Consider the following 24,837-nt stretch of genomic DNA (forward strand, 5'->3'; position numbering starts at 1 on the left):
ATACGTAGTTCAGACTGGCCTTGAACTCACTATGTAGCCCAGGCTGGCCTTAAACGTGCAGCATTCCTCCTGCCTCAAGTCTCCTTGAGTGCTGAGGTTACATGTGAGCACCAAAACCCAGCTTCTTTATGCTTCTGATTTCATTTTGTTTGGTTTTTATAGTGCTGGAGTTGAACCTTGCACATGCTGGCCCTGAGATATACCTCTAGCCTCCTATGCTCCTAATTTCTTTTCTTTTTTTTAAATGCTCCTAATTTCTAATAACTCATATGCCTCTAGTGACAATACAAGGAAAAAATTATGACAATAGTTTACATTACAGAATAACTGCCATGTATTAACCATTGTGTTAAAGGTCTGAGCTGCACTATTTCACTGATTTTTAGAATAATGCTATGTTGAAGATATTTCAATGACAAGACAGAGACTGCAAGAGCACAGCCAAACCAGTGGTCTTGAAACTTACAAGCCCTCCAGGAGTCCGGATGCTTCAGTGGGAATGCCAGCCCATTGTCAATGGCAGCCACCTTGATGACAGGCTCCTTCACCACCACCCAGTCTGTATCCTGCAGAGCAAGGAGAGACTGATTACTGAAGGAGCCCCTCGGCCTCAGGCAAAGCAATACATCCCTTCCTCTTCAGATACCTGTCCCCTGCAACTTATCACCAGGAGCTACCCTCCAAACTGGTTTCTGTGTTAGCAAAACCCGGCACACTGATGGCACCTCTAACCTAGCTTATTCAAGGTTCTCAGGGTCCCCTTCTTATTTGTGGGAAAGAAGCAGTACCCTAGAACTGGTCACAGCCATTGGTAAGGATAATGACAAACAAAGACAATTATAAGCCATTCCTCCTGCTGAAAGGCTATGAGACTCCCAGAGCAGAAAAAAAGAAAGAAAAATCTGTATTAGTTGGCCAAGGTCCTTTGGTGTGGACCTTGTCTCAGACATCATTTCATCGGTAATGACATTTTCCAGGGAGAAAACAAACAACAGTTGGCTATTCTTGCACAAGGCAGTTTTGTTTTCCTGCATCAGTGATTCATGAAAGAGGAAAAGACACAAGCTGAACAAAATGAGTGGGCAAGCCACCTAGGACAGGGACACCCATGGATACTACAAGGCTTTAGGTTTTAGGTTCACTGATGTCATCATGGAACAGGGATTGTAGTTCTAGCACATGTATATTGGAATCTCCCTGAACTACTTTTAAATAATGTGGGATCCTGGCCCCCATGATGCCACATACCTATAATCCCAGCATTTAGGAGGCTGAGGCAGGAAGATCCCCATGAGTTTGGATTACAAGGCCAGACTTAACTACTAGTGAAATTCTGTCCCCAAAACAAACCCTAATTAATTAATTAATTAATTAAAATAAAATAATGCCAGTCATGATGGGACATGCTTGTATTCCCAGGAATCAGGGGGCTGAGGCAGGAAGATTGCTACAAGTTCAAGGCCAGCCTGGATTCCATAGTGAATTCAAGACAAGTCTGGGCTACATAGCAAGACCCTGGCTCACATTTAAAAAAAAAAAAAAAAACAAAACACCTCTAGATGATGATGACTCTCTTTCCATGGGAAAGATCTAAAGAATCTGTACATGTAGATGGTACTAAAGACTGAACTCAGGGTCTCACCTTGTTGGGTAAACACTCTGCTGGTAAGCATAGCTCTTCCACTGAAGAATGCAACATCTAATAGCCAGTATTATAGAAGAAAGCAAACTCCTCTAAATACTTAACCCTGGGCCACAGGCGTAGCTCTGTAGGGAGTGGTGGAGCCTAACATGTGCAAAGGGCTGGATCCCATCCCCAGCACTACAAAACAAAAATAAAATCCAACCTCACTCTCCTCCAGGTAGCCTTCCTGCTACTTTTAAAAGACATGCCGATAGGGGCTGGGGATTTAGCTCAGCAGCAAAAGCACCTGCCTTGCAAGTAGGCGGTCGTGAGCTCCATCCCAGGTACCGATAAAAAGAAAAAAAAAAAAAAAAAAAAAGACATGCAGATGGAGCAGCAATGGAAAAAGGTGGTAGAAGATGAGAGAAACCAACGCAAGCAAGTTGCAGGAGAAGCATTCTCTAAATCTATATTCCATGAAATTGTGGTCTATTGCGAAGAAAGTACCCCACTGTTTAAAATCACTAGGCCAAAAGAAACTAGATAGGCTCATCTCATATAGTATTTCTCAAACTTTTCTATACTTCTGTGCCATGTGACGCTCAAAGGAACACAGTACATAAAATGTTCCAATTTTACTAGACCTTTTCCTCATGCTATTCCTATCAACCTCCGTCACTAGGATGTTCTTTAAAAATACAAACTAAGGAAAACTATATCAATTAATTTTCAACACTGTGCTTCCCTGATTCTTCTGAACTTATGTCACCTAACTATAAACTTACAGGGCCATTTATCTGTCTGGTTTGCTCTTTTTTTTCCCCTTATTTTTGGCAGTACTGGGAGTTGAACCCAGGGGCTTCTATGTCCCCAGACCTTTTTATTTTTTATTTTGAGACAGAGACTCACTAAGTTACTAAATGGCCCGAGACGGGCTCTGTTGGGAGCCGCCGACACCGGTCGCCTTACTTGGCGGACGTAGGGCCTGTGGGTGGGAGCGGAGCCTGAGCTAGATTGCCCCTCCCATCGAGTGAGTCAAGTTGGCGCCTGCTTCCTGCCCCCTGATTGCGCTGGCGACTTAAACAACCCGCTCTGTAAGATAGTCTGCCTAGCAACAACTGATGTTAGCCAATCAGCCCGCATCGCGCGCTTTGAACTGATTGGCCACTGTCACCCTATAAAAGTGAATGCCTCTCCCGCCACGAGACAGGAAGCACAGAGAAAGCACAGAGAGAGATAGAGAAAGTCCACCGGCGAGAAAGGGCTGGTGGCAGAGTGGAGGCCTCGCGGGGCCCACGCGGAGATAAATAAAGGCAAGGTTGCACACCGCCAGACTTTGTCGTGTGTCTTTCCTGCCGGCCGGGAGCGACCCCGACATTTGGTGACCCGCACGGGGACTGATCAACCCCGAGACACGGCGGTGGTGTGCAACGCTCCAGCGTGGTGCTGCCGGACAGGTGAGTTGGGGATAAGCCTGGGCTCTGGGTGGCGCGCACCTACAGGGCTTTTAGACTCCCCTCAGGCTCACGCGTAGGTGACGGGTTCTTTAAGTCACACGCGGTGAGTAACAGCCCTTAGAGGTTGAGAATGGGTAATTTACCGAGCGCAGAGGCGCGGCCCTTGGTAAAGGCCCTTAGGAAGCTTTTAAAAGCTAGAGACCTCAGGGTAGGTCAAAAAACACTGGAACTATTCATAGTAGAGATAGATAGGGTGGCTCCCTGGTTTTTACCCATGGGGCATTTAAACCTGCCGTCATGGGAGAAGTTAGGCGGGGACCTCGCCTCGGCGGAATTGGGAGGCGATATTTCGCCGGCTATTCGCCCCCTGTGGGAAATGATACATGCGTGCCTTGACTCCTATGCCGAGTTGCGCCGTGAATTGTGTGCGTGCGCCGCTCGAAAAAAGCAGAGAGAGGAGAAAGGGCCCCCGAGCGCTCTCTGGCGGGGAGGAGATAGAGAGCCATCCGCTCCGCCCTGGAGCTCTTCTCCAGAAGCGGCTCCCCGCCGAGAGGCCGCTACAGGGAACCCTCCCTTCTCTCAGCCGGCACAGGAAGTGACGCCCCGTTCCACTCTGTCGCGACCGCAGTCCTATGACGTTGCGCTGCGGGGCGGACGGTATTTTTATGGGCGGCTACTCTGCCGAGCAGGCTGAGAAAAACGCCGGTCGAGGAAACGGGGGCTGGGGATTTAGCTCAGCGGCATAAGCGCCTGCCTTGTAAGCAGGCAATCGCGAGTTCGATCCCTGGCACCGATAAAAAAAAAAAAAAAAAAAAAAAACGAAAAAGACCAAAAATAAAAAAAAAATAAAAAATAAAAAATAAAAAACAAAAAGGGGGAGTAAGCCAAGGCCTGCCTCCAAAGGCGCGGTTATCTATGGCATGACAATGGATGGGCCCGGATCCAGTGGTTAGCTGGAACCGAGGCGCGGTTTGTGTTTTTCTGCAGGAATTGGGACGAAAACCACTGTGGGTCCCAGAGAGGTTGACGCGACAAGTCCCTCGACTGAAGATCAGGCCTGTTCCACCAGAGGCCAACCGCAGACCCAACAACAAGATGAGCCCTAAAAGAACTGCAGGACAATCCCTTTTTGGGGAGCCTGGAATGGCTTGCTCCCCTATGTTTTACCATTGTTAGGTCCCCTGTGCTCCTTGCTTCTGTTCTTACTTGTAGGACCATTCTTGCTCCGATGGGTTACATCATTTATTAATGGGCGCCTTGCGGCGGCCTGGCGTCAAGTACGCCTGGTTGCCCATGCGGCCCTGGCAGGAGCCCGTGATGGGCACAATGACCCCCAGGCTTACGCATGGCTCGCTCGACTGGCCTACGACTGGGTCTAGGTGTGGCGGGTCTTCCGCATTCCTTCCCTAATGACACCACACAGCAGGGTAGGTGAGTCAATGACGGGTAAGAGCGTGCCTCCCCAGCATGACTCGACCTAAGCCAGGCCCTACCCCATGGCGCACAAAAGCCGCTGGATTACTAGAATCTGCCCAGATCTAGATGCCTCTCCGAGGGGATCACACGGAGGGGCATGAGTGCATGCCTATGTGCATCCAGGTTCCGTCCAGTTCACTCCTGGCCCTGGAAAAAGGACGAGGGTCTCAAGGCCTTGGCAGACCCGGGGGCGGCCGACCAGGGTCCAAGCCAAGGGCCTACGGTGGGCCTCAACACAGGGCATAAGCCTCTGCACTCGATCCAGGGCGGGCTGCGATGCATACATTCATTCAAAGTAAATAAAATAGGGGGAGATGTTGGGAGCCGCCGACACCGGTCGCCTTACTTGGCGGATGTAGGGCCTGTGGGTGGGAGCGGAGCCTGAGCTAGATTGCCCCTCCCATCGAGTGAGTCAAGTTGGCGCCTGCTTCCTGCCCCCTGATTGCGCTGGCGACTTAAACAACCCGCTCTGTAAGATAGTCTGCCTAGCAACAACTGATGTTAGCCAATCAGCCCGCATCGCGCGCTTTGAACTGATTGGCCACTGTCACCCTATAAAAGTGAATGCCTCTCCCGCCACGAGACAGGAAGCACAGAGAAAGCACAGAGAGAGATAGAGAAAGTCCACCGGCGAGAAAGGGCTGGTGGCAGAGTGGAGGCCTCGCGGGGCCCACGCGGAGATAAATAAAGGCAAGGTTGCACACCGCCAGACTTTGTCGTGTGTCTTTCCTGCCGGCCGGGAGCGACCCCGACAGGGCTCAAACTTGCAATCCTCCTGCCTCAGCCTCAGAGAGGTGGTGGGATGAAAGGCACACACCCCTATTCTTGGCTTGTGTGTTTCCATAATAAGTATATTCTTCTCTATCCTCTTATCTGAAACACAGAAATCTCTTACCCGAGAGCTAGAACTATCCATTGGACAGTCATATTTAATCAGCCAATTGTCGTTGCCTCGATCTGTGAACAGAAATACAAAGTTAGAAAAACGTAAAAGTGACCTTTAATTTTAGTAATGATAGACTAGGCACCGTGGACAAATGAACCAATCTTCTACTGAGAACAACTATAAAAACTGTATAAAATATTTTTAAATATTTGAAAGACACTGTTGATTTTAATAAAACCATAAGAATTTACGAGTCAAGAACTGGTAATTACGCATAATGAAACGAACAACTACTTTGAAGAAAAAGAGACACTACAGTACCCAGTGCTGATTCCGTAGCGTCATGATGTGAAATCCAGTAATACTATTATTCTTTGTTCAGAGTGACGTTAGTCTGTTTTGTTTTGTTTAATTTCAACATATGTGAAGGTATGGACAGCTATTTTGAAGAGAATGAGAGACACGAAGACACACTGTGACTTCCTTATTGTCTGGTCTTGAAGACCTAAAATGCCTTCATCATCCTGTTTGGATCAGTTGAAAACAAGAGACAATATGATAGTGAAGATCTTTGGTTGTCTTGCTTTGAAATCTATGTCTCTTACGTTGTTTTCTTATGTTCTGATTTGTTCTGTTTTGTGGTGATTAATTTTACCCTTTTTTATTTTTTTTTTTTTTGTCTTTTTCTTTTTTAATCAGTACCGGGGATCAAACTCACGACCACACACTTGCAAGGCAAGCTAAATCCCCAGCCCCAATTTTACCCTCTTTAAGTAAAATTTAAAAAACAAAAGAAGAACTGGGAAAGAAACTCCAGAAAGATGGTCCAAGAGTTTGGGGTTTCTTTTTTTTTCCCTTTCTTTTTTCTCTTTAAATTAAAAAAAAAAAAAGAGTTTCTGATTTCTTCTCCTCTAAAGTATCTGCTGATTCGGGAAGATGTAGCTAGAAACTGAGAAAAACACTGTAGAGTTAGAAAGACAAAAATTCTACTCCAATCACTGATTAGGGGTGGGAAGACTGCTAAATCATTCATGCTTTGAGATGAGATCTAAATGGATATACCTTGACTCCCCTTTAAAACCTGAAATTAAATTGACCCTGTGCTGCTAGTACCCTAGCTGCTTGCCAAAAGCAAACTTCATCCTTTTGGCATAATTTATACCCTAGACTGTCAAATATTTCTACAATTTCTGATAGAAATTATTTGACAATCAAAACTAACCAGGTATAGAAAGGTACAAGATGACATAAGCAAAAACAGAGACAAGAGAAAATTAAAACAGTCACTATAATTTCCCATACAAGGAAATCTCTTACTTAGACTTTAAAATGTTCAAGATAAAAATAATTACATTTAAGAAGATAAAAGGCAGAGAAGAGGAAAACGCCAGAGTGGTCATTGGTAGTGAAATTAAGCCTCTGCAAGATTCAGAATCCAGACACAGCCACCATAACAACTTGGTGAAGTGAGAAAAGTACTGGGAATCAGGAAGAAACAGATAGAAATATTAGAAGCTACAGAAAAATTGGAGAGATGGTCCACAATGCTGAGGGGCAAAAATGGAACAATGTGGACTCTGATTCATGGCTTGTGGGGAGGTGAATCTGTTTCCCCAGAAGCTAGGTAAGCTCCCACGGCTCGGAGATGCAGGGAGACCCAGTGGCAGAGCACACAGTTGTTGTGAGCTGCAAACTTAGCAAAGGTTTTACTCCAAAGGGATTCCTTGCCATGAAAGGTAAGAGCCGGAGAGGAATTTCAGGGTGGGCACCCCCATATCACCAGGAAATAATTAATCAGGTGCTATTTCAGGAAGGGGCTAATTATTTAAATCTGGAACTCAGAACAACAACAAAACTTTATTTCAGGGCTCCCAGAACGGCTCTCCCACAGTGACTGGATGAAAGAAAGCCGTAAGAGACAGCCTTGGACAGAGACTGAGCAGTGATATAGAAAGAAAGAGATTCATGGAAAAATTGAACACAGGAAATCATAGGCCCCCCCACTCCAGTTGTGCTCCAAAACAGCTGGATTTGAAAGTGCCAGCACAATATGTCTTCAAACCCTTTCCTGATCCCTACATGCAGCACAGATCTGAGGTCTGACTGCCTTCTGTGTCTACAAATCAGCAAGAACATGTCTCAGGTGGGCACTACCACAGCCTGGGGTAGAGAGAGAGGCCTCTGAAATAGTGGGGCACCTCATGCAGGTTGTTAGGCTAAGCCAAAAAAAGCTGTGTCTTGCTGGACTCCAAAACTGTGGCTCCCAGAAGGAAAACACTCATTCAAAACTACAGAGATATTTTTTCTGTTTTTAGACTTTTTATTTTTTCTCTCTCATACTTCTTTCTTCTTCACCAGTTTACAGGCATTTGGGGATTTTCCTTTGTTCTTTCTTTCTTTCCCTTACTCCTATTTTTTTCTTTCTCCTTTTAATTTTTTTCTATTTTTATTCTCTATATCATTTTTCTTTTTTCTCTTACCTTCTTTTCTCATTTTTTCTTGTTACCACTGTCTAACTCTACAGTTACTCTTTTACTCCACTGTAGGATTCTTTGACTCATTCTTCTCTCCTCCTTCTGTTTAATTTCTCTTCTTGCATTCTCCCAGTCCCAATCCTCTGTATTTTTAATAGTACAGACATTAAGCTTTATTTATCTGCATTAGTTAATTCTGTTACTACTATTAGATTCTTCGCTATCACTAGTGGAGGTATAGTTATCAAGCTTAGTAGACATCTGCTGTCTGTAATACCTGGTTTATATTAGTGTGTGTACTATAACTACAGATTTCTGTTATAAGGTTAAGGGTGGCACCTTACTGGTTCTAACAGTATGTAAATATACAGTTTGCCTTGGACAGTATTAATGTTTCTGACTTAGTACTGCCAGAGTTGCACAGTTATTGCTATTAATAATTTTCTCTATATGCCAAAACCTGGATTGCTTTTGTGGGATTAACAATGCTAAAGTCCATTCTTGGAGAACACACTGCATCTACCCTACCAAAGGAACAGAAGTGGTCAGACGCTGGGACACAAGCACAGGGTTACAGTTAGGCATTCCCTTCCTGAGTGCATCACTGAAAAGCAGACTAATTAAACAGATCTCCTTCCTAATAACAAAACCTTTCCATTACACACCAATGCAAACCTAGGTACAAAACAAAAGCCAATAGAAATATGAGAAGTCAACAAAATGTCTCTTAACAAAATGTCTCTTAAAACTCTCAGTTCTTCCAAAGTTGACCCAAAGGGTATTGAGAGACAAAAAGCAGAGCAAAAGGTATAAATTATTTGAGAGGATAATAGAACACCTTAAAAATCAAGTCAATAAGGTACTCTCTGGGCTCACAGAAGATACAACTGATCAGTTAATGGAGATATATTAAACAAAACAACCAACAAGCTTACAACAGACATGAATAAAAAGCTAACTGGGCTAAACAAAATGATACAAGACATGAATGATTCGTTTAGCAAAGAGCAGAGTCCATGAAAAGGTTCTAAACAGAAACCCAGGGAATTAGGTTATAATGAAAGTAAGCACAGCAGTAGTGACCACGGTGAGGTCGAAATATCAGAATTAGAAGAAGAATACTTTCAAAGACCGGTTACAGTACTCACTTTTCTCTCTCCCTTCTCATCTCCCATTATTTAATTTTTCTATCTGCATTCCCTCACTCACAACCTTCTATAATCTTTTTTAAAATTTTTTATTTAAAGAGAAAAAAAAAACAGAAAAAGGGTACAATACAGAATTTCAAAAAAATAAACAGTAAGAAATCACTAGCTAATAGATTGCATATTGTCATCTTGGAAATAGTTGTTCAAGTTACAAAATTAAAGCATGCAAAGTGAACATTCAAACAGTGAGACTGCAAACAGTTGTGTTCAATGATCCAACAAAAACTTAGTAATATGGTTATCTATCTTACACACTTAAATATATATGCATTTATTTCCTTTAGAGCACTTTCTTTTCCTCTCTTTTTTACAATAACAATTAGACATTTTGGGTTTTATTACGCCCACAGTTCTTATTACTTTTTTTTGAAGAGAATAAAACCAAATGTGACAAAACAAAACAGAGTCAGTCAAAACAAAGGACGGACATAGTACATGATATAAAAACAGAATACAAGGTGTTCAACAATGGTTACCATAATGTCTCTTGCTATCTTAAAAAGAACTGTCTGTATCATCAGGTATAATAAAATTGAACAAAACAGTACAGAACAAAACCAATAAAACTGAAACATTGGAGACATTACAAGACTTCAAAAGAAGATAATAGTCAAACCAGAATGAGCATCATAGTGAATCTTATTGTCTTCAAAGTAGTTGCCTATACCCTCAAACTTGATACTATCAAACAAAACAGAATAGAGTAAAATCAGTCAAAACAAGATGGTGAGAGCAATTTAGGGCTTCAAATCAAGTTAACAGGAAATCAAAATGGTTACTATAATATATCCTATATTTTATTTATTTTTCCCTTAATTAAAAAATAAAACAAACAAACAAACAAATAAATAAGTAAATAAAAAGGAGATTGAGATAAAAGAGGACATAACAACACAACAGCACAGGTCAGGACAGAACAATTTAAGCAACATAGTGTTTCACCACAAGATAACCTGACATAACAGTAGTTACCACAGTGTCTCTTTCCTTGAAATTTAGATTTTATAAAATGATTTATGTCAAATATGGTGATCATGTGGTATTTAAAATTGATTTTTGTATGCTTAATTTTTTGCATTACATGAATAAATCAATTTTTTTGGTAAAATGTAGCTTTTGTTGACGATTTTAACATCATTGTTCATGGGGATATTAGTCTATAATTTTCTTGTAGTGTTTCTGTCTGGCTTTATTTTTAGGGTACTCTGGCCTCATAGAATGCTTTTTTCCAGGTTCCTATGGCATGGAATATTGTTTTCTGTCAGCTGATTTCTAATGTGTATACTTTTTTTTGGATAAAATGTGTTTCTTTAATATTACATATTGTTGGGTTTGTTTCTTGCATCATTCTGCTAATTTGTGTCCTTTGGGGAATTGAGACCTTTCACATTGAGGGGGCTGGGGATGTAACTCAGTGGTATACTGCTTGCCTAACACCATACCCAAGGCCTTGGGTTCAGTCACAACAAAACAATAACAATAAAAAGCCATTATCAAAAAAGTAAAAAGGCAACAGAATGGAGGGAGATATTTGCAGATCATGCATCTGATAAGTGATTAATATCCATAACATATAAGGGTCTTAAAAATCTCAACAACAACAACAACAAAATAGGCTGGACATAGTGGCACACATCTGTAATCCCAGCACTAGGGGATTAAGCTCAGAGGATCAGCTGAAGCCAGAAAATCACAAGTTCAAGGCCAGCATACATTATGAACCGAGTGTCTCAAAAATAAAATAAAATCAAACACCAGAATAAACAAATAAATTTAAAAAACTGACTCAGAAATCACTAAAGGCTGTGTGTGGTGATGCATGCCTGTAATCCTAGCACTTTGGGAGGCTGAGGCAAGAGGATCACTATGAGTTCAAGTCCAGTTTGATGGGCAAAGTAAGTTCAAGGTCAGCTTGAACTGCATAGTGAAACTATGTTTCAAAAAAAAAAAAAAAAAGAAGAAGAAGAAAAGAAAGAAAGAAAAAAGAGAAAGAAATGAGCAAAAGACTTTAAGAGACATTTTTCGGGGGTTGGGGGTTTAGCTCAGCGGCATAAGCGCCTGCCTTGAAAGCAGGCAGTCATGAGTTCGATCTCCGGTACTGATAAAAAGGAAAAAGACGAGAAAAAAAAAAGACACATTTTTCCAAGGAAGATACACAACTGGCCCAATAAACATGGAAAGACCTTTAATAGTACTATTCATTAAGGAACTGAAAGTCAAAACTATAATAAAATATATCAACTGATACTGATCAGAAAGGCTCCTATCTAAAAACAAAGCAAAACAAAAAACTGGGGCCACAGGGTTGCTTTGTGGTTAGGAGTACATGTTTAACATGTGCAAGGTCCTACACCATCACCAACACCTCTTCCAAAAAACCCAGGGAACAGAGTTTGGGCAAGGAAGTGGATTATGCACCACTGGTAGGACCATAAAATAGAAGAGCCACTGAGGAAAACAATATAGTTGTTCCTCAAAAAATCACAAATAGATGGCTGGAGTTTTGTTTTGGTTTTTTTTTTTTTTGTCTTTTTTCCTTTTTATCGGTACCGGGGATCGAACTCACAACTGCCTGCTTTCAAGGCAGGCGCTTCTGCCGCTGAGCTAAATCCCCAGCCCCAATGGCTGGAGTTTTAGCTCACTGGTATAAGTACCTGCTTGGCAAGCATGAGGTCATGAGTTCCATCCCCAGCACAAATAACAAAAAAATTACAAATAGAATTACCACATGGTTCAGCAAATCCACTCTGGATATGTATTCAAAAGAACTGCAAGACAAATCCTGAAGAGATATTTGTCCTATCCATAGCAGCATAGCAGCATATTATTCACAACTAAAACGATAAACAACCCAAATGTCTACTGATGGATGAATGAACACTCAAAAAATGGTACACACATAAAATGGAACATTTCTTAAACAGGAAGGAAATTCTGATATACACTACAACAGGTGACTGTTGGAAACACTATACTAGGTGAAATGAGAAAGGCTATACAATTTCATTGAAGTACTTGAGAGTAATAAAAAATCAGAGACAAAAAATAGAATTAGCTAGTTTCCAGAGTCTAAGGGAAGAGAAAAATGAAGAGTTATTATTCAGTAAGTATTGAATTTCGGCTTTTTAAGATCAAGAGAGTTCTGGAGTTGGATGGTGGTGACAGTTACACAATAATATGAATGCACATAAGACTTATGAACTGTACCATTTAAGAATGTTTAAGACAGTAAACTTAATGTAAGGTATATTATACTACAAAATATTAGAAAAATATAGCTCCAATAAAGCATGAATTTGTTCCTGATATATGTAGATTCAGTCAGGTTAGATAAATTAATGTTTTTCCTAACTTATAGAAACTGCTGACAGAAACAGACTGGTGATAAAAACAGACTTTAATCAAATTAATAAAAATTAATAAAAGGTCTATAATAAATGGACTAAATCAAGTTAGTTGTTTAAATTTGAATAATTACTGCTCAAATTAAATATTATTACTATTCTACCAATTAATAAATATAATAATCAACAAACATAGCTGAGCATGATGGTATATATCTATAATCCCAGCACTTGAGAGGCTAAGGCAGGACAATCACCCCAAATTCAAGGCCAACCTAGGCTACACAGTGAGCCAAGGCCACTATGAGAGTGAGACTGTCTCAAAAAATAAAAAGGAAAAACAAAAATCAATGAATTTATTTATTTCATTAAATTAAAAGAAATTTTATTTGTGAATATTTTATCAATAATAAATTCCCTAAATTTTAACATGGAAATCTTACAGATGCCCCATTGCCTGTATATATAATATAGTATGCATTTATAACTGATATACCACAAATTAGTTATATTACAATTTTTTAATATTATTTTATTGTTTTCCTTAAGGAATTGTAATACGATGACATTTGGACTGCTAAATCAGTGCCTTTCTTTGTACTATTTTAATCAAAGGCCCCCGAGAAGGGACATAAGCTGCCCAATGAGACAATCATGATGTGCCACTGGTAGTTTAAGCTGCAGGAATAATCAAATTCAAGCCAGAGCTGCCCACCAACAAAACACACAAGTTATGTTGTGAACAGATTAAAATTGTACCAGAGAATTTTTTTAATCAATGATCTACATATCTACCTCAAGAAGTTAAAAATAGACAAAATGATCTGTGATAGACCATGATGCTGTACAAATGACTAGCAAGTAAGGTAAGCAAGTTCTTCGTGATGTTTTGGAAGAGCCAGGTGTCTCCCATCTGTGACCAGCAAAGAGACGAAAATAAAATGTCAGAGCTGCTCTAGGCCTCACTACCACTGCTAACTATCCCTGAGTATCTGGACAGAGCTTATCCTGGAGCTTTGTGCTCTCTGACACTCTCCCTAAATGTGACTAACAGTCCAATATAAGAAAACATTCTTCCTGACGACAGTGCATCTGACTCCCAATTCCTGTATGCCTGCCTCAGCACAGTGCGGCGCAGCACACAGAACCATCCACAGCTACTCACCAGTGTTGCGGATAATGTAATCCAGCACTACCAATCGCTCAAACTGCAGCAGTAGCTGTCTGTTGGTGTTCTCAGGGAGAGGCTCTGCTTCAAAACGCCGCAGCCAATAGTCTGCATCTTTATAGCCCTCCACAAAGAGCTGGAATGAACCGACCTGCAACCAAGAAGGAATAAAAGCATTTCCCTACAGTCCAAGTCCAAAGACCATATGGGTTAGGAAGGGACCCAGTGAAAGGACCACACGACAGACTGTGCATGTGCCTATCTTCAAGTCTGTGCGCAGCTTGTTTTCCTACTTAAATGACTGTCATTGTCTATCAGCATCTTGATAAACGACCCATGCACAGTAAATACCTTTGGAGGTAGTCCAATGCGGTTAAAGCGCTGCCCAACTTTTGGCACCTTCTCCAGTGCAAGCCGCTTGCCCCTGGACTTCACTCGGTCAATGGCACTATAATTGAAGGTTTCACTGGCCAGGTATACTACCTACAGTGAAAGAGAAGAGATACTCAGGTTAAAGTTTAAGGAAACAGATCACTATGGGACAGAACAGACAGAAATTCACCAACACTGTTCCTTTTCCAGGACACAGAGAAAGAATATACTCAGTTTTCCTAGCAACTAGATTAGGGACTGTGGATAGTTGGACCAATGGAATGCTGATACAGTGAGGTATGTACATCCCTTCCAGACCTGGGCCCTAAGATCTCCATGATCTTTAGTTCATATTTCTAAAAATACACTGCTAGAAATGAAGAGCTTTGAGACAAAAAAAAGTCATACCATGAAACAATTTCAGATCCCTTGTCAATGCGTGAGCTGCTACACAGACATAAGCAAAAAAAAAAAAAAAAAAATCCTACTAAATATACTAAGCCACTGAGATTCAGAGATCACAGCAGCTAGTGTGAACTACCTAGACTAACAGTCACCTCCTGCGTTAGAAAAAGAGGTCAAGGGCCTATTTTCTTTCCAGATAGAAAAAAATTGCAATTTACTCTATAATATTTTGTTTCTTTTAAATTTTGTACTTAGTAAAATTATTCATACTAAAAATACTGTAAAACAACCACACATCGTGGTTCACATCTGTAATCCCAGCACTTGGGAGGCTGAGGCAGGAGGACTGCTTCAAGTTCCAGGCTGACCTGGGCTACAGAGTGAGTTTAAGGCCAGCCTGAACTGCAGAGTGAGATCCAGTCTTAAAAAGACAAAAGAAAACAAAACTGTTAACATTAAAATTGTTTTTTGAAAAAAAAAATTGTTTTTTGTTCTTCAGGGACTTCTATATTCATGCAAAAACTAAACCCGAATATTACACAAGAAACTAATAATGCCAATAGCATATAGGAGTGAACAGAGCCTGAATGACTTTTTTCTGTTGACTGCTTTGTGCCTTCTGATTTTTATACTAAATATATGCACTGTCCATTTTTTAAAAATGTAGTGGCCATCAACGTTACTTCAGTGTCAAACTGTGGTGACATCAGGTAAACCGTATGGGCATTCTTTTTTTTTTTTTTTTTTTTAATTTCAAAGCAAGTCAATCAGAGGCAACAATGGTGTACACATTGTGCACTGCCAACCCCAAATCCTTCACCCAGAGCACAGAACAGCTGCATTCAACTGTCCCAACAATACCGGCACAGATTTTTCTTTTCAGCCAACTCAAAGAAATCAGTAGTACAACTATCTTAATTATTTTTATATACATATACAGACACATGTACATGTTTTTTCTTTCAGCTTGTCACTCTAATGAAACAATACGATGTTTATACACATGTCTCTTTTTATTTCACTAATGAGTATGGTCTCAAGGTGCATCTACTTACCTATAAAAATGTCCAGCTTGTCATTCTTTGTTGCTAAATAGTACTCCACTATATAAAAATACCACATCTTTTTTTTGGGGGGGGGGGGTACCCAGGATCAAACTCACAACTTTGCGCTTACCAGGCAGGCACTTATGCCTCTGAGCTAAATCCCCAGCCCACTGAAAATACCACATCTTTTTTTATCTATTCCTCAGTTAATGAGCAGGTTAGGTTGTTTATAATAAAATCTGGTTATTATAAACTGTGCTGCTATAAACATGGGTGCACCATATGTGCATTCAAATCATACTTACCACTTTGTCTTCCAATGATCCATCCCTATATCTGTATTCTCTCTTAAAACTAATGAGATTTGGGAGATAGAGAATATCTTAATCACATTAGCATCCCCAGCACCTAACAAATACCTGGCACATACCCACTAAATATTAAGTGAATAAATGAGAGAATAAATGAACGAGTTATGAGCATTTCTTGGAGTTGACAGCAAGTGGGTTTTAGCATGTAACTCCCTTACATTAAATTTATAAGAAAATTATTTTCCTAAGCCTTGCAAAATTCATTAGAAATAACTACTTATTTCATGGACCTTAGAGGTGAAATAATTCCCTTCCATCTCTCCTTTCCTTCTTCTATTTATCCAGTGTTTCTGGGTTTCTAAAGTAAATGTGCAAGGTTCCATGGGAAGCACTCCTAACTTACAAATCAGGACACTCAGGCCTAGGAATTAAGGGACAGGGTCTTTCCTAAGGTCATTCCGTCAATTCTAACATGAAAACTCAAGCCATAAACCATCCTTTTCCTCCTGTTGGATTAATCTGTGATCGCTCTTCCCAACCGCCCACTTTTTCCCTACATCTAATGAAACTATCGCAACCTGAAGCCTCACAGGAACAGAGGGAAGCAAACATCAGTGAATGAGAATTAGAAGCTTACTATGTGAAACTCCACTGAAAAGTGAGCCTTGTTTCCATAGTGGCAGATGGTCAGAGCAACTGGATAGAATCCTGTATAAGGAAGGGCTGGAGACAGACAGAAGGAGAGACTTCCCTTACTATTCTCCAACAGCAAAGTTCTGCCTCATCTCAGTCTCATGGAAGACAGTGTTTTTGCTGTTGCTGATTTTCTGATGCAAAAGATCTCCTAGCCTCATTAAGATTCTCTAACAGGGAAAGAAGACCAGAGATGAGGAAGACAGGGACATGGGGGTGACACTCAGACCAGAACAGCCCAGAATACCACGTGTTAACATGTGTGCCGCGTTTACAATGAGCCAGGCACAAAGCTACATGCTTTACAAGGATTGCCCTGTATCATCTTAGCAATCACCCAACGAAGTAGTAGCTATTCAGATCCCAACTTTTACAGGGAGGAAACTGAGTGAGGAGGGGTTAACTGACTTGCCCAAGAGTCACACAAATAAAAAGCTGCAAGCTGGGTGTGGGTCACATGCCTATAATCCCAGCATTCTGGAAGGCTGATGCAAGAAGATCACAAGTTTGAACCTAGCCTAAGACACTAGCAAGATCTTGTTTCAAAATTAAAAATAAAAAGTAGCTCAGTGCAAAGGCCTTGGGTTCAATCCCTAGAACAGCCCCCCACACACACACACAAAAAAAAAAAAAAAAAAAAAAAGAAAGAAAGAAAGAAAGAAAGAAAAGAAAAAAGAAAACTACAGGCTGGCCATGGTGGTGCACAACTGTAATCACAGCACTCAGGAGGCAGAGGCAGGAGGACTGCTGCAAGTTTGAGGCCTATCAGAGTTACATAGTGAGTTCAAGAACAGCCAAGGCTACATCATGAGACCTTGTCTCAGAAAATCAAAAAGAAGATGGCAGAAACAGAATTTAAACTTACTTTTTGATTTTTAGTCATTAAACTCCAAAAACACCCATAGCAAGCAAAGCGCCAGGGGCAGTCTGCTATGTGCCTTGTAAAGGAAGGAAATTACAGAAGGATGAGTAAGGAACATTTAAAAGAGCTTCTAGGAAAGGCCCAGTGGGAGAACTTCAGGTTAGACAGGAGACTTGGGATCAGTAAGTATAGCATAAGAGAGTGAAAGTATGCTGTTTATCTACACACACAGATAAAAAGTGTAAAAGAAAGGAAAAAGCTGAACAAAGTCACACAGTGACTTAAGTGTCAGATGGGAACCATAAACTTGGTCAAACATTTTCTCCACAGACCTAAAGTTGGAGGATCTTTGGTACCATTTCTCCTAACATGGCATGCATCCACTAAGTCATCTGGTACTTAATGAGTTAAGTGATTATAAATAGAGTACTTCACTAGGTACTGAATCTCAGGAAGCAGTCTCTCTGACTTGTAGAAACTTACCAACTATTGTTTACAGCTGAGTGACGACCACACAAACAAAGTCAAACAATAGTCACATTTTCTTCTAAAATACTCTAAGAAAATCAAATCAAGTTTGAAGGGACATCCCTGTCTGCTGATCAGCCTCTGTCTTCAGAGTCCACCAAATGAACCTGTGAGGTAGAAAACCTCAAATGGAGGGTTTCATTGAGAGGAAACTATCAATAGATGGGACTTCAGTTGGTCTAAGAACACTGCTCCAGAAACTGTATGCAAAATACTGATTACAAATATGGCTATTTTCCTGAGAACAACACCTAAAGCTTTTACTGGACTCTCAAAGAGGGTTAAGACTTACACACTTCTGCAGTCCTAGGAAATCAGATCAAAGTTCTCTGTAAGCTGTCTCTAAACTTCAGGTAGTTGGACACTCAATGTCTGATGATATGTCCCCAAGTATTTATGTGCTGATTGGCATGGTCTTCCCTTCATAACTCTTGGAGAGTTTCATGAAGCATCCTGTTGCACAAGGATTCTTAAATTGGTATCAGTAAACTTGAAATTATATGCAATCAATTTTGTATATTCAAGTATGTTTTGTATACGAGTGGTCCACATCTTTCATCAGACCTTAACTAAAGCTGCAGCATATATAAGATATGTACAAATCCATTCTATGTGTGAATTTGCCTGGATTTGGGACCTGTGTGTGTATATTGCTTGGGATTAAACCCCAGGTCTTGCACATCTGAGGCAAGCACATTACTACATCTATATCCCCAGCCCAGACCTCTATTCTGGTATGTTCAATTTACAAGTTCCAGGATTCCACAGAATAAAGACAGGTGATGAAAATTTCATTTTATTCTACCACTCAACCCATCCTAAAGTCTTCCTCATCAGACTTTGTATAAGCACTTAGAAGATGTTAACTAATCCATTCAAGCTTATATTGAAGGCCAGGCATGGGGCACACTCCCATAGTCCTTGCTACTCTACCACTTAAAAAGGTTTCAGCATAATTCATATCTACTCTAGGCAACATAGTAAGCTCTTGTCTCTTTAAAAAAAAGTAACAATCATTTTTTTTAAGGCTATATTTAAATTCTGGAATGGCTCAGAAGTCTAAGAGAATGAACTGCAGAACTAGTTAAGTTTCTAACTAGTTTGGGGTTACCATAAATAAAGACCAAGAAAACTCATAAATGTACACTGGACATCTGTGAAACTTCTGAATTTTTGTGTAAAATCTGTATGTGTGTCTTTCTCAGGATAAATTTCATCAGATGACCAAATTATAAGTCTAATCCTATGACCACTACCACCACCACCACCCCGCAAAGGACTGAGAACTTTAACTATCCCCCACTTAACCCAAAAAGTCCCAGTAATAGGTCTTAGGCCTCAGGAAAACTTGGGTGAGGCATTAAGGGTCCCTGGAAAAGGGTCACTGACCTTTGTACGGGGTACAATGTTGAGTTCTAGTTTTTGGTCCACCAGGCTGGCTCCTGCCTCTGAGAGATAGCCCTGGTTGAGGACAAGGCAGTCACGGCCAAAACAGCAGGGACAGCACAACTTCTGCAGCCACTTGGTCCACTTCGGATTAAGTTGCCCATATGGCTCTTCATTCTTGGGTTTGAAGACAGCAATGATCCTCTAAACACATGAAAAAGAAAATATTAGAGGTGAGTTGAGGGATCAAAAATGTAGCTTTGTGATAGACCATATGCATAGACGATGCAAGGCCCTTGGTTCAATCCCCAGTACCAAAAGCTTTTAAGAAGGTGAGTTGATTAAAGTGGTCACAGACCAAGTCAGCAGAAATCTAGAAGGAAATGAGAGTACAGGTCAACAACTTCTACATACAGTCAGACAAAGACTTTTCCTTAGCATATAAATACCAGCTCTGGCAAGCAACTAAAACCCAAAGGGCTGTGGCCTGACAAGATTCTATGCCTCATCATTCTTTCCTGGTGCTATGTTCTTCTTCCTTATCTCTCATCCTCAAGTAAGTATCTACTTCTAACTCTGTGCTTCAGACAAACAAGGCATACAGATTTGTGCATTTCTAAGAGCAAGATCCAAAAGTCAACTCAGTGGTACACCTTGAGGCCTGGGCAGCAATCTTAGGCCAACACAGTATTGCTTCTTGACCTCTCAAAAAGGTTATAAACATCATACTGTGTATCCAGGGCTCCAAAGTCATCTTTACCCTACAAAGTGAGAAATTAACTTATCACAGATTTTTACATGTATTCCTGTCCATTTAGTCTGTCTTTAAATGGTCTGCCAAAAAGTTGAATCACTAAATTCTAACTTCCAAGATTTACATATACATGCTGTTGCTCTAAAAAACATATGTAAATTTAGCACACCTATAATCCCAGCACTCTCAGAAGCTAAATCAGGAAAAGCATTGAGTCACGCCTGACTTAGCAAGTCCCCGTCTCAAAATAAAAAATAAAAGATGGGAGATGCTGCTCCTCAGTGTAAAGACCCTTTGGTTAATGCCCAGTACAGGGAGAGGAAAGCTTAAAAAAAGTATCACTTGAAAAGAAACAAACATAATAGTATGGAATGACAGAATAAAGTTAAGAACTTTATTCAAAAATAAATCATCAATGGGTGATAGCCTTTATTATTCTTCACTCCTATTTCCTGGTATTAACAAGGCATTGAAATAAAAAGTTTAGGAATGAACTGGGAAACAACCAGAAAAAAAAAAAAAATAACAAAAGGAAAAAGAATCTACTTTTGACTAAAATAGGGTTAAGTAATTCCGATAGGCAGAAAGCAGGACATGAGAGACCATAAAGATTAAATCCTTCTTTTCTTGCTGATGGTGACAATCTCCAGTGGTTCTTGAAAATATGGAATGACTAGAAATTACACTCTCCTTTCCTAAATGTTTTCTTCCACAATCCAGTCAGCCCACTAAGGCTGTTTTACATACATCTCATTTCCTCCAGTCCTCACACTGATATTTCAAAGGAAGCAAAACAAATATGCTATCTGAATGATTCATCTTCGTACCATATGATCATCCTTCTCCCTTCACTCTATTGCCAACTCAAGCTCATCTGAGTCATAAGATGTTTCCCTGAGGGTATCACTTCTTAAGCGGCAGGGTCACAACAGATAATATGTACCCACCTGCCTCCATTAGGCATATACTTATAGAAAGAATTGGCTAGGTCCAGTCTCAATTGGTCAATCTTCAGGCCCATTCCTTTAAAAAGTCCTACAAAGATTTGAGAGGGCAAGAAAAATACAGAACTTTCCTCCATGCTACGCAAAGAAGCAATTTATTCTTAAAGACAAACTTGTTTATTGGCAAAAGAACATATTCATATCCTAAGTCTTCATAATTACTTTCTTATCCAAAGTGGTTAGTAAGAGGCCTCAGTTGGTAGTCTCCTTTTTTAATTTTGCTTTGTTTTGATTTGGTTTTTGGGTTTTTGAGACAGGCTCTCACCATATAATTTAGACTGGTGTTGAACTCACGATGTAGCCCAGGCAGGCCTCAAACTTACAGAAATTTTCCTGCCTTAACCTCCCTAGCACTGTAATTACAGGTATATGCCACCAAGCTCAGCAGTTTTCTTTTTCTGTGTCCACTCATCCGAAACTCCAGCCTCTGAACAACAAAGCAGCAGCACCAGCAACAGGCTCATGACTCACAGGATAACTGGAGAGTCCACTGCAATTCTCGGGGTCCCCTATCAGGAAGCCACAGGACAGCCAGAAGCATGTCTCAGAACTCAACAGTTCAACTGGTGCATATTATGGAATTCAGCAAGCTGGTATGCCAAAAAGGGAGACCAAGACATTTCTGCTACAGTAAGCAGGGGCTAAAAAATATCAGGGCCGTGGCTCAAATAGTTCCACTTCAGGAAAGCAGATCTTGAAGGCCAAGATTGCAGTCAAACATCATTTATAGACTGACCTCCTGTACTTCTCAATTTCTTTACATTACAAGGAGAATCATCATTTCATCGACTCCCTAAAGGCATTAGAAATGATGGTTATCTCAGTCACATTAAAGAATACTGCATGAACTAGATAAATGAACTAGATAAATGAATAGGAATGTCGGAAGGATGGAGAAACAGAAGGACATTCAGAGAAACAGGCAGACCCATCAATGCCTTTTATGACTAAGTGTAGGACTCAGCTCAACCCAGTTCTGTTAATATTTGCTCAGGACGAAGTTTGCACAAGACAGTGTGCACGCATGCAGTGGGTTTCCCCACCAGAGACATAAAACAGCCTCTGGCCAAATTTTAGAAGTTAATATTCACTTTATGTAAACAACTATGTTATTGAATAATCAAGAATATTCTCCTTATTCATAAAAACCAAACTCAAAACCACTCAAGTTAGAAAGACACCTACCAGTATCCAGCTGAGAAAGAAAATGATGACCTAATTTTTCTCATTCTCTCTTTAAATTGACTGGCAATTCTTTTATTAAATCTAGGAGAACATTTTGGTTTGGTGCCAATATTTTAAAAACATTTCCCTTAACACCCACTTGCTAATCTTCCTGTTTCAAAAAAAGGGCCAAAGATGCCATGTGTGGTGGCACGTGCCTGTTAATCTCAGCATTAGGGAGGCTGAGGTAGGAGGACTGTTGCAAATTCCAGACCAATCTGGGCTACAAAATGAGCTCAAGGTCATCCTAAACTGCACAGCCTTGTCTCAAAAAGACAAAAAAAAAAAAAAGGCTAAAGCATAACAACTTTAGTAGTAGCAGTCCACAGTGTTGGAGATGAAAACAACAGCACAAGGCTACCCACTGGCTGGTGTCAGGATTTACAATCAATTACTGATTCTTAAGCATTTCTCCTGTCTAGTACTGATAAGGAGGAGGGGATTATGCTATGAAAAAAGGGTCCTCAAACTGGGGCGCAGTGGCATACTTGTAACCTCAGCTACCAGTTCAGGTCAGCTCTGAAGTTCGAGGCCAGCCTGGACAACACAGCAAGACCCTATTTTAAAGAAGAGAGGTGGTTTCTCCAGGAATCTATAATTTAAGAGACTGCAAGTATATCACTCATATTGCAAAGTGAAATATACAGAAGTGACCTTTAATAAATCTTTTTAAAGTTTCATAAAAGAAGTGGATGGTTCTCACACTTTTGATCTCAAGATTCCCTTAAAGTCTTAAAAATTATTAAGATTCCAAAAGAACTTTTGTTTCTGTGGGTAAAACCTATATTTGCTATATTCAAAATTAAAAGTGAAATGTTAAAACTACGTAATTCACTTAACAATACAAATAAATCTACTATATGTTAATATAAATCAAATATTCTAATCAAATTCTTTTATGAAAACTTTTCAGGAACATTTTATAAAAATTCACATTTTTATAAGTTGCTTTGATATCAGATTTCCTAAAGGACAAGAGAATTCTAGGTAGGCTCTTCGGCAGCTGAGCTAAACCCCCGGCCCCAGAACAAGAAAATTCTCACATCTTCCTTAGTATTCAGTCTGTTTCAAAATCACGTATCTATCATGTGATCTCTGGAAACCTCCACTCTATTAATAAGGAAATGAAAGTGAAATAAGCAAACAGACTCTTAAAGTTATCATGAAAATAATGTTTACTCGTAGACCCCCCAAAAGGAACTCCTAGAGGTCCCTGGGTCACCCTACAAGAAATGCTGCATCCTATGTTAGAGAATGGTGGGAAACAGCAGTCTCTGGTTAGCTACATGGATAGAGAACCCTTATTTACATGTTAACGCTTACAAAAAGGAATGTACTACCCCACATACATTAAACTCTGAGAGAAGATGGGGCCCGAATACTCAGAATACAGTGAAAGAGATTTTGACACTATTTATTTCCCCATCCCACTGCCACCCATCCAATCTCCTTACCCTTTATAACACGCAGCTCAACTGTTGGTGGATAAAGTATATTTAAAAGATTAAAAAATCACTGAGAAGAGGACAAGTTCATAGAATATGCGGGCCTTCTCCCCTCTAGTCCTGGAATTACAGAGCCTGGACACTCAGTTACACTCTTCAACTCCCCACCATCACGGCCTTTTTTTTTTTTTTTACAATTTGAGACAGAGTCTGGCTAAATCACTAAGTCACCCGGCTGGGCTCAAACTTGTAATTTTCCCTTCTCCCAAAGTTCTAGGATCACAGAACTATGTATAACCATGCCAGCCATGGGCAGTGTCCTTATAAACACTGCAATTGATATTATGATCCAAACAATTAGCGCTACTGAATGAAGTGCTGTTCTCCAAGATTATGAAAGAATCTTCTGAAAACTATACTACTTTTGCCTTGTTCAATGTCATATATCCAGGAAAGCCTAATCTAGAGGTCAACAGGAACATAATTTAAAAACAGAGCTAAACAAAAAACTGCAATTGAACTTTCACTAAGTGCCAGAACAATACCAGAGGCTTTCATATATGATTGATCCTATGGAAAATAGTTTATATAATTAGCTTATGAGTAAGGCTGCTAGCTAGGGAAAGGACTTGAGACAGAGTTAAGTGACTAGCCATATGGATAAGAATTAAAATAAAAATGGACAGTGAAGCAGGACTTATCCTCAAACAGTACAGAATACAGCCCCCACTCTCTTCTAGAGGGAGTTGCAGCCTCTCTCTGCTAAGCTCCTGAGTTATGAGAAAATTAAAACGCAAAAACCAGTATTTCTTTCAAAATCTGTTTCTGCAGTTAAAGGAAGTATTCAAATTGGTCATTTTAAATCTACAGAGCTACCAGTCATAGGTGGTCCCTAAACAATTCAGCAATTCCTATTCCTATGCTTCTCTATACAATATTTAGCTTTGGATTGGAGGCTATGTCGCCACCAATTCAAAACTCTTCCTGGAAACCAAGGAGCTATTCTTCTTATTTCCAATACCCCTAACCTATTTCCAAAATCCCCTAACCTCCTCTCTTGGTTCATGATTTCATTCCTCAAGTTTATGGAACCATGAGCTTGGTTCATACAGAAACATCATCTCATTTAATCCTCTTAAAACTAGTAGGTCACATGCTGTTGTATGATTC

The 24,837-nt window shown here is 40.3% G+C and overlaps 1 protein-coding gene across 3 annotated transcripts in view; it reads right to left on the reverse strand.

Moving 5' to 3' along the window:
* Positions 1–24,837, reverse strand: part of Pi4k2a (phosphatidylinositol 4-kinase type 2 alpha) — a 40,766-nt gene that overhangs the window by 11,909 nt on the left and 4,020 nt on the right. For all 3 annotated transcript variants that reach the window (XR_010046309.1, XM_003479776.5, XM_063245102.1), the window contains exons 2-6: positions 19,244–19,444; positions 13,989–14,120; positions 13,635–13,788; positions 5,453–5,514; positions 467–566 (exon numbers count right to left, since the gene is read on the reverse strand). Coding sequence is in view for 2 of the 3 variants with exons in the window: in XM_003479776.5 (XP_003479824.1) it covers positions 467–566; positions 5,453–5,514; positions 13,635–13,788; positions 13,989–14,120; positions 19,244–19,444 (649 nt within the window). In the remaining variant the exon portion in view is untranslated. The remainder of the gene's footprint in view (positions 1–466; positions 567–5,452; positions 5,515–13,634; positions 13,789–13,988; positions 14,121–19,243; positions 19,445–24,837) is intronic.

Source organism: Cavia porcellus, unplaced genomic scaffold (assembly GCF_034190915.1).
Source record: "Cavia porcellus strain 051 isolate PalLab524CR breed Dunkin Hartley unplaced genomic scaffold, mCavPor4.1 scaffold_2, whole genome shotgun sequence".
NCBI classification, from domain to species: domain Eukaryota; kingdom Metazoa; phylum Chordata; class Mammalia; order Rodentia; family Caviidae; genus Cavia; species Cavia porcellus.